General features: G+C 39.0%; 1 protein-coding gene across 1 annotated transcript; it reads left to right on the forward strand.

Moving 5' to 3' along the window:
• Window positions 1–4,907: 4,907 nt before the first annotated feature.
• On the forward strand, window positions 4,908–8,091 carry epcam (epithelial cell adhesion molecule). Its single transcript, XM_074646915.1, has 9 exons — window positions 4,908–5,286; window positions 6,201–6,302; window positions 6,398–6,659; window positions 6,742–6,807; window positions 6,902–6,968; window positions 7,058–7,156; window positions 7,257–7,454; window positions 7,545–7,589; window positions 7,688–8,091. Exons 1-9 carry the CDS (start codon window positions 5,226–5,228, stop codon window positions 7,709–7,711), a joined length of 924 nt encoding a protein of 307 aa, XP_074503016.1. The 5' UTR covers window positions 4,908–5,225; the 3' UTR covers window positions 7,712–8,091.
• The last annotated feature ends 1,443 nt before the right edge of the window (window positions 8,092–9,534 follow it).

The raw sequence follows: 9,534 nt of genomic DNA on the forward strand, positions 1-9,534 counted from the left end.
CCGGTTGTAAAGATTTAAGTATCTGATCACTTGGGCCGGTACGATTGTTTACCCTTGTTCCGCTTGACATTTAAGTCATAATAGCGATGGTCTGGGTTGTATATTGCTTATCAGTCTGTGACTGTAACAAACACAGTTTCAATTCTGCACTGCTCAAGGAAGTGCTGACTATGAACCCTAAACTAAGACACAACAACTAACCATAATATCTCTATAAATACATTTATGATCAATTTGACAACACATTCTATTACACAGACTGCTGACGGTTATGGAAAATTAAAATTACATCTCCTCTCTCGTACAATTCCCGAGCCTTCGGCTGCAACTGCTTCACTCAGAGCAGCTGTCAATCACAGCTGTCAATCATGACATTTATAGCATAAAATAACGAATTAAAAACAAACTTATCAGAAAACTGAACACTTGAACATACATCAGCGTGATAAGAACTACCTACTTTTGACTTTTTAGTTCGGCCCATATCCCATCCGCTACCATGGAGGGGGCGGGCTTTATGACCTATACTGCAGCCAGCCACCAGGGGGCGATCGAGATGTTTTGGCTTCACTTTTGATGAGCTGTCATGTTGTTCATCTTTATATGCAGTCAGTGATTACACCTGTTACAAGTTCAAATGTATGTGAGAGAGGTCAAAGTCATTAGGCTATTACAATTTAGAAAACTACATCCACTTCATTACTTTTACAGATAGGATAAATACAGAGGTATCAATGTCAGTTGCGAGTGAGAATAATCTGTCTAATAATCTGTCTACTCACTATGACTTTGCTATGACAGACTTCTCTCACAGCAAACATTATGACGTGTTATAACAGGTGCAACCTGTATCATTAACGATGGCTCTGTTTTATAGAGGTTACATTTGATTCAAAGCAGAGGAGCAGCAGTACTTGTAGAGAATTACTCAAACAAGTGTTCAATAATGGCTCACCAACCCTAACAGGCCTTTGTCATTGCAGATGTAACCACAACAGACCTTTGTCATTTCAGATGTAACCACAACAGACCTTTGTCATTGCAGATTTGCAGATTGGAAAAGCGACAAAATCAGGTTTACTGTCCTCAAAGATATCAGTTTGTACACTAAATTCACACAAATATAAATGGTTTTTTTTTTGTATTCTAACTGCCAAAACACTATACTATGAGGAATTGTGTATACTTTATAATAATAGCATACAGTGTGGATTTAGGACACAGCAGACACAACTTTTGAACCACAGGTGTCGCTGTTCACATTAGCAAAGGAGTGAGGGAGCACACACACACCCACACACACACACACTACCAGGGCTCTGCAACACAGCAATCATTAACGCTATTAGTTACACCTGTGTTTGACCAGTAATCTTTGCCACAAAAAAGGTCTACTTTAGTATAGCTGTTCTTTTTTGCTGCAGTAATGCCTTACACGATGTCTACAGAATGGGAAGAAAAGGAAAAGCTGTTATTCTGACTTGGGGGTGTTTGTGCATTCTTCCAAGATGGTTACACAGTCTTTTGTGTGAGCTGCTGCTTTCAATTCTCTTCAGCTACCGGAGTAAGAGTTGAACAGGTTTAGCCTTCAGCGCATGGTGCATCATTTTGAGCCCCACAAAACAGTATTTTCTTGAAAACAAAATGTCGTATCTGGATTATCTCTGGCCTTGAAATGTGAGGCATTGAAACATGAATTAAAGAATCTGAAACATGAATGAACATGTTTCAGTAAATCTTCATATTTCATCTCAACGCCCCTCCCACGCCAACATCAAAAACGCTTCTTTTTCTTTTTTGTATTAAGTGCAAAGAGACATAACAGGTGAGGCAAGACCATAAAAAACCTGAACATAACACTTCTAGAGAAATTCAAGCGAAAGCATACCTACATTATGAACTGGCACCAGTTAGGGATGCACAGATCCAACTTGTTCAGACCCGATACCGATACCTGGGCTTTGGGTATGAGTATGAGAAAGTTTGTGACCCAGCAGCCATGTTGAGATCAATTGAGTAAATACCAAGCACCGCCCACCAGCCGGAGCAAACGTTCTCATTTTACAGCTAAACAGAACACTACAAGATGTTTCCGAATACATTTGAGGAGAGAAATAGGCATTACAGTAACAGAATATTGATTCATATTTGATCAGCGCTGCCTAGCTGGATCAGAGTTCACGAGTGATTGACAGCTGCCTCCGTTGAATGAACAGCCAATAGGAACGCTCTCTCTCTCTGATATGAATTGTGATTGGCCAAAGTCTCCCGTCTCGGGCTAGATGTTTTAAAGCCTGAAAACAGAGCCATGAGGAGGTGCAGCAGTCGCGTTTTCTCTCAGAACACTTGAATTACAATATGCTGAAAGGTTATTATGGAATTTTTGCCAAATGATACCAAAAACATTCTGCCTACTGCAGGTTTAATATACTCTTTCCTGGTAAACAAAAGGCCGCAAAAAAACTATTGACATGACACTGCTTGTTTCAAAACTGTGCCAACTAGATAGGGTTGCACAATTCATGCCTAAAACTAGATAATCAAAGACTATTACTACAATCTAAAACATCCACTAGCTTACTTTTACAGAAAAGATATAAACTACAGAGGTATCAATGTCAATTACGAGTGAGAATAATCCGTCCAATAATCTGGTTGTTGGGCGTCTCACATGTCTTTGCAAAATTCCAGGTAAACATTTCTACAGTAGCTGCAGGGCTGTCTTCGACCAAAGAAATTCTTAGTCGACTAACAATCATACAATTTTGTCGACTAATCGGTTTGTTGATTTAATCGACGGATCTGTGAAACTGAGTTTCTCCACAAAGAATCACACAAAAGCACCACTTTAAATCTGGTATTTACCAGAAATGTGCTCAGAAGTTTCATTTCATGAGTTATTCAGCATTAAAAAAGCATAAAAAACAACTAATCGTCTGAAGGAATCGTAGTGAACTGCAGTAGTAGAAGAAGTACTCAGAGCTTTTACTTAAGTAAAAGTAGTAATTCCACAGTGTAGAAAAAACTCTGTTACAAGTAAAAGTCCTGCATTCAAAAGTTACTTTAGTAAAAGTAGAAAAGCATTACTATCAGAATATACGTAAAAGTAAAAGTACTCATTATGTAGAATAATATTGATTATATTATTGTATTATGATTATTGATGCATTAATGTATTCATCACTTTAAAGGTGGGGATCATTTTCAGATTGTGAATTTCACCAAGGGATCAATAAATATATATTTATCCATAATGATACATCATAATTTATTAGTTGATTATATTTTGTATTAATAATCTGAATCTGCAAGCGGACTAAAGTTATCAAATAAATGTAAATTGTAGGTATAAAGTATAATATTTGCCTCTGAGATGTAGTGGAGTAGAAGTATAAAGTAGCAGAGAATGGAATAATAGTACTATACTGTCCGTACTACACAGTACTTGAGTAAATATACTTAGTTACTTTCCAGCACTGGTCGATTAAGACCAAAACAACCTATTAGTCGACTAATCGACTCAACTTTTTTTTTATTTGCACGCTTTCCTCTTTCTGTACTGCCCACTTGATTCTTGATTGACGTCAAACTAATGATTGAGGCTAAAAATATTGCTTGTGAGAATATTTCTCAGATAGATAATCTCTATGAGACCCGAGGCTGCTGTGACTCAGCTGTGTCATCCTACAGAGCGTGACTCACAATACCTGAGAAATGTTTTCCTCAGCCCTCTGGTTTCTGTCAGGTAAGATACCTGCTCGAACAGTTGATGACGTCATTGTGTCACACACTGTTTCTTAGTTTATATCAGAATTATTTGCTTGTATTTTGTGCACATATTGGGATATTTTAGGTGTATGATGTAAAATATGAACAAGAAAACACAACTAAATGGTTTGAATGTAGCGAAAAATTTGACATATTGTCTAAATAGCTGAGGGAACGCCTGCTACAATGGGATAAAAATACAATAAATCATACAGTAGTATTATAATGGTACAATATAACATTTTCATTCATTACATAAGTCTAGTATAAACAGTCTAAAGTGATATACATAATCCTACAGGCATATTATAATGGTACAATAGATACAATATGTAAAGACATTTACATATCCAAATTAACATCCTGCTAAAATATCATAGCCAAAGGTGGAAGAAGTACGCAGATCTTTTACTTAAGTAAAAGTAACAATACCACAGAATACAAATAAAAGTCCTGCATTAAAAAAAATAATACAGAATATTGTCTGTATTTACAATAATTGAGACAGAATATTGTCTGTATTTACAATGATAACTGAGGCAGAATATTGTCTGTATTTAGAATGATAATTGACGCAAAATATTGTCTGTATTTACAATAACTGAGGCAGAATATTGTCTGTATTTACAATGATAACTGAGGCAGAATATTATCTGTATTTACAATGTTAATTGAGGCAGAATATTGTCTGTATTTACAATAACTGAGGCAGAATATTGTCTGTATTTACAATAACTGAGGCAGAATATTGTCTGTATTTACAATAACTGAGGCAGATTATTGTCTGTATTTACAATAACTGAGGCAGATTTTTGTCTGTATTTACAATGTTAATTGAAGCAGAATATTGTCTGTATTTATAATAACTGAGACAAAATATTGCCTGTAGATAACGACACACAAAAGTGCAGAAATGTATAGAATTTCTTTCATTATGGTCTATTTTAAGTATCAGTTAATGAAGTAAATACTGCTGTATTGACAAGCTGAAAGACTAAAGTATGTCAACAGAGATTGAGAAGCCATATATGGTCATACCGGAAATAAGGTGCGTTCCACTAACCACGCCCCCTCCCTATGCAAATTAGAGTGACGTCATGAGACTACTAGTCTTATAAATGTACCTTCATAGCAGCTCTGTAGTCAGTTGGACAACAGCCACTAAAGGGATATAAATCAACACAACCAGCTTATAACTTAACTTTTGGTGGTGCTCGTGAGTCTTTATACCTGTGTGCGCGTGCTCGTGTAGTTTCTCTCAGGAACAGGTTAAACCAGCAGCAGGACACACCTGCAGAGAGAGAGAGAGAGAAGAAGGAAGCCTTTTGTGTACCTGGACGCCATTCTTTACTCCATCTTTGACCTCTGTGGACAACGGACGGTAGAGACAGACAGCCGAGGAAAAGGAAAACTTGTTTCTTCATTAATTTTTTAAGGTTTTTCTTATTAATTTCATCATGAAAATGTGGATTGCTCTCCTCCTCGTCGCCTTCGCAGCAGCAGCCTCAGCTCAAAGCTGTGGTAAGTAGTTTTAAATCATTCAACTTTATTAGTCTAAAACATGTGTTAACAAACAATGTGATAGAAAGAAAGTAGCCTTATTTACAAAAAAAGGAAGTTGAGCTGTTACCATTTTATTTAGTCTTTTAACAGGCTGTATTTATCTCTAAACTTTTTTTTTTTAATCTTAAATGTAATGTTTGTTAGTATGAAGTGGCTTTATTAGCGAAAAGAGATGTTAAAAAAGCTGTTTTTTAGATATTGAAAGGCAGGTAGTTGTGGGAGTGGGGGTTGGGAGGATTTGTCCTCTGTCTCTGGGGACATGTCTCTCTCTGTTTGGAGAAACCAACGCCCAGGTGTCTGATAAACCTGCTCGTCTACCTGCTGCAATAAATCAGGCGTACACTAAAGCCTAGTATAACATTTTGCATACATTTTTGGGTGTTTCTGTTAAAGCTGCAACAATTAATGGATTAATTGTCAACTATTAAAATGAAATTCTTTGATTCCAGCTTCTTAAATGTGAATATTTTCTGGTTTCTTTCCTCCTCTATGACTAGTAAACTGAATATCTTTTGAGTTGTGGATAAAACAAGACACTTGAGGACGTCATCTTGGGCTTTGGGGAAACACTGATTCATTTTTTTTACACCATTTTATAGACCAAACAACTATTCGATTAATTTAGGAAATAATTGACAATGAAGATAATTAGCCCTAGTTTCTGTAGTCTTAAGGAAACCATACCTGTCCAATTATGTTGCATATTGTCAACCACAGTATAGTGATGTTAAAAACGATATTTGAAACATTTAAGAAGTGTTATTTAACTTTACACGCACTCCAGTTACTTAAAGTTCTTGTTCGGGATCGCTGGCATGATGGTTGTTTTAATTGCCTGAATGATAAAACCTTTGTTTTTCTCTGCTTAGGTAAATGTGAGACTATGAAGTGGGCCACCTGTGATGGCGCTGCATGCGAGTGTACCATTCTGGTCGGCAACGGCGAGAAAGTAAAGCTGGACTGCACCAAATGTAAGCAAAAGATGCATGTTGGGATTCCCTTCCCTTTGCTGGTTGTTCTGTTCTCGCCTGCTCATAATAACACCTTTTTTTTGTTCCACCTTCAGTGATCCCTAAGTGCTACTTGATGAAGGCGGAGATGTACAGAGCTAAGAAGGGCCTGAGCACCCGTACAATAGGAGGAAAGCCAGTGGAGACGGCCTTTGTGGACAACGACGGCATCTACGACCCGGAGTGCGAGAACGACGGCAAATTCAAGGCCAAGCAGTGCAACAACACCGAGGAGTGCTGGTGCGTCAACAGCGCTGGCGTTCGCCGAACTGACAAGGGAGACGAGAATCTCAAGTGTGAAAAGCTGGTGGAGACCTTGTGAGTATTGTCCTCCTCAGCACTGTGGATGAATAGTTTCAGCATCAATGCTAAAAGTTTACTATTTTTTATTTTTCTGCAGCTGGGTACGTCTTCAGCTGACACACAAAGCTGTGAATGGTACAGTGGATGAAACCAAATTAAAGGCGTAAGTGTACATTTTAAAAGCCCACATTTAAAATAATTAACAAACGCATCAGAGGTTCAATATTTGACAAATGTAATTTCTTTCCCTAATACAGCGCCATCGCAGATGCCATTAACAAACGTTACAAGAACTTTAACAAGGACCTGGTGGAGGAAATCAAGGTGAGTGTCTAGTTTTGGAAAAAGTGTGCATTTGTACATGTATTTTAATTGTCGGAACAGCATTACAAAAATACCCTGTCGTCCTGCAGTATGACGCTAAAGCCCGCATGATTGTGGTGGACGTGAAGAAGCAAAAGGGTGAACGCACGACTGACCTGTCCCAGATGGCCTACTACATGGAGAAAGATGTACGTTGAAGCTATTTTTTTTTATCATATATTTTATATTTATAAATGGCTTAAAGGTTATTGTCTGACCCCGTCACTTTCATCATCTCCTCTCCTGCAGGTGAAGGTGCTGCCCCTGTTCGAGGACCAGATGAAGTTTGAGCCCACTGTGGGCAACCAGAAGCTGGAGATGGAGAACATCCTGGTGTACTACGTGGACGAGGAGGCCCCGACGTTCACCATGAAGCACCTGTCTGGTGGGATCATCGCCGTCATCGTGGTGGTGGTGCTGGTTGTGGTTGCCGGCCTGCTGGTCCTGGTGAGTGCATTTATCTACCTTAGTTATTCAGCTTAAGTGCAGATGTTCTTTCAGTTTGAGTCCTAATTTTCTTCTTTTGTGTGTGTGTAGTTCTTCATGAGAAGGCGACAGAACCAGAGGTACAACAAAACCCAGGTGAGCTGAACTTCCTGTGACTTAAATTAAGTTACTTTTTAGCAACATAAAATGTGTTCAATAACCTGTTTTATCTCCTTTTTAAAAAAAAAATTCAGACAAGAGAGATGGAGGCCATGTAAAATCTTCATTGCAGCGGGAGTCTATGAAGAGTCAGCTTGTACATCACCTTTTTGGATTTTTGCATTGGGAGTGTGCCATTTTTACCGTTTTACATGAGGAATACAGGAACAATCAACTTGCTATTTTTTTGTTTTTTTTGTTTGTGATGATGTTGGCACTACTGGTACCGCCGTTTATTTATAAATCGTGTAAAGTCTTAACGCATCGTCCAATCTATATGCTATAAAGAACTGTGCTTTTTAAAATGTGCCTGGCACACGCCGCATTGTAATGTTAGAACTTGTTGGTTTAAATTCTGCGTCATAGATTGTACAGTTTCTTACTTACCAATGTGTGTTTTGTTTGGATTGTTTTTAATAAAAAAAAAGTTTTCAAAGACTATTGTTGTTTTGCATGTTTCTTTTGTAATGTAATGAGGGATTTGGTCACGAAATGGAAAAGTACTGCCGGTCACGTGGGGGAAGGGAACAAACTAGAGGAAGCCACCATTTTGCATGTTTCATTAATACATAATCTAAATTGTTCTGCTGATACTCAAACCTGATGAAGTCAACACAAACATTCGGTGGTTTCAGTACAAGGACATAATTCCTCACTTATTTGTCTCGCATAAGATGGCTGCTAGATAATGGTGGTTTGTAATGAGCTTGTTGTTTACATGAGATAGTTCAAGGCAGGTTTCCACCCCAGGTGAGTTTTTGAAAGGGTGTGGCAGCTGTTTTGAACATCCTGGTGTTATTTGTTTCGTTAAAGGAAACTTGAATCTCTGCTTTTCATGGTTCACTCTTGTACTAGAAAGAAAAAGGCAACGCCTGCACACTATTCTATGCCACAGTATTTTTATTGACTACGTTTTGATCCGCACTTTGACCCGGCAGGATCGAAACATGATCAATAAAAGATATTGTGGCATGGAGTAGTGTGCAGGTGTTACCTTTTTCTTTACTGACGCTGTTCTCATACCCTCTCACCTATATAATTAATCTTCTTTCACACTTATTCTATATCATTCTGACAGAAAATACCTGTAGATTGCTTCTCAACCAGCATGAATGTACTGAAAGATAGGTCGTGTTTGAGCTCAGGCTTGAGGAATGTGAGTGTTTATTGGTGATACTGGTCGGCTGAGACTACCTTGCTATATGACAACACCTGTTGGCGTAGAGCAGGGGTCTCAAACTCGCGGCCCGCGGGCCAATTGCGGCCCGCAAGACGATATTTTGTGGCCCCCACCTTGATATGAAAGTTTAATGTTAGTGCGGCCCGCAAATTTTTAAAAAAAAAAAATTTTTATAAAGTTTTTTTTTTTTGGGGGCATATTTTCATTTTTATTGACAGGACAGTGGATAGAGTCTTGGAAAGGGGGGAGAGAGAGAGAGTGCATGCGGAAAGGGCCACAGGCCGGATTCGAACCCGTGCCGCCGCGGTCACGACTAAGTCTTGTTACATGGGCGCCCGCTCTACCAACTGAGCTAACCAGGCGCCCTCAACCCGCGAGTTTTATGTGAATGGCAGTTTGCCGTGGAAAGTCCCTTTGTTGCGCGAGCCCGAGCTGAACGAACCTACCAATCACAGCGGGGTATATGGCTCCCGGGGACGGGCAATCGGCCGGGCTTGATGCAAGCAGAGAAACATTTCACAACAACTATGGCAGCGCCCGTGTAACATCGCATAAGCTTGATTAAAGCTTGATTTATACTTCTGCGTTGAATCGACGCCGTAGCCTGACGTGCACCTCTCCAGAAATGTAACTACACGTCGCGGCGACGCAGACCGCAACAGCTGTGATTGGTCCAGTCTCTCAGCGATGCTGAGCGGCCAG

This window comes from Sebastes fasciatus, chromosome 9, assembly GCF_043250625.1.
Source record: "Sebastes fasciatus isolate fSebFas1 chromosome 9, fSebFas1.pri, whole genome shotgun sequence".
NCBI lineage: Eukaryota > Metazoa > Chordata > Actinopteri > Perciformes > Sebastidae > Sebastes > Sebastes fasciatus.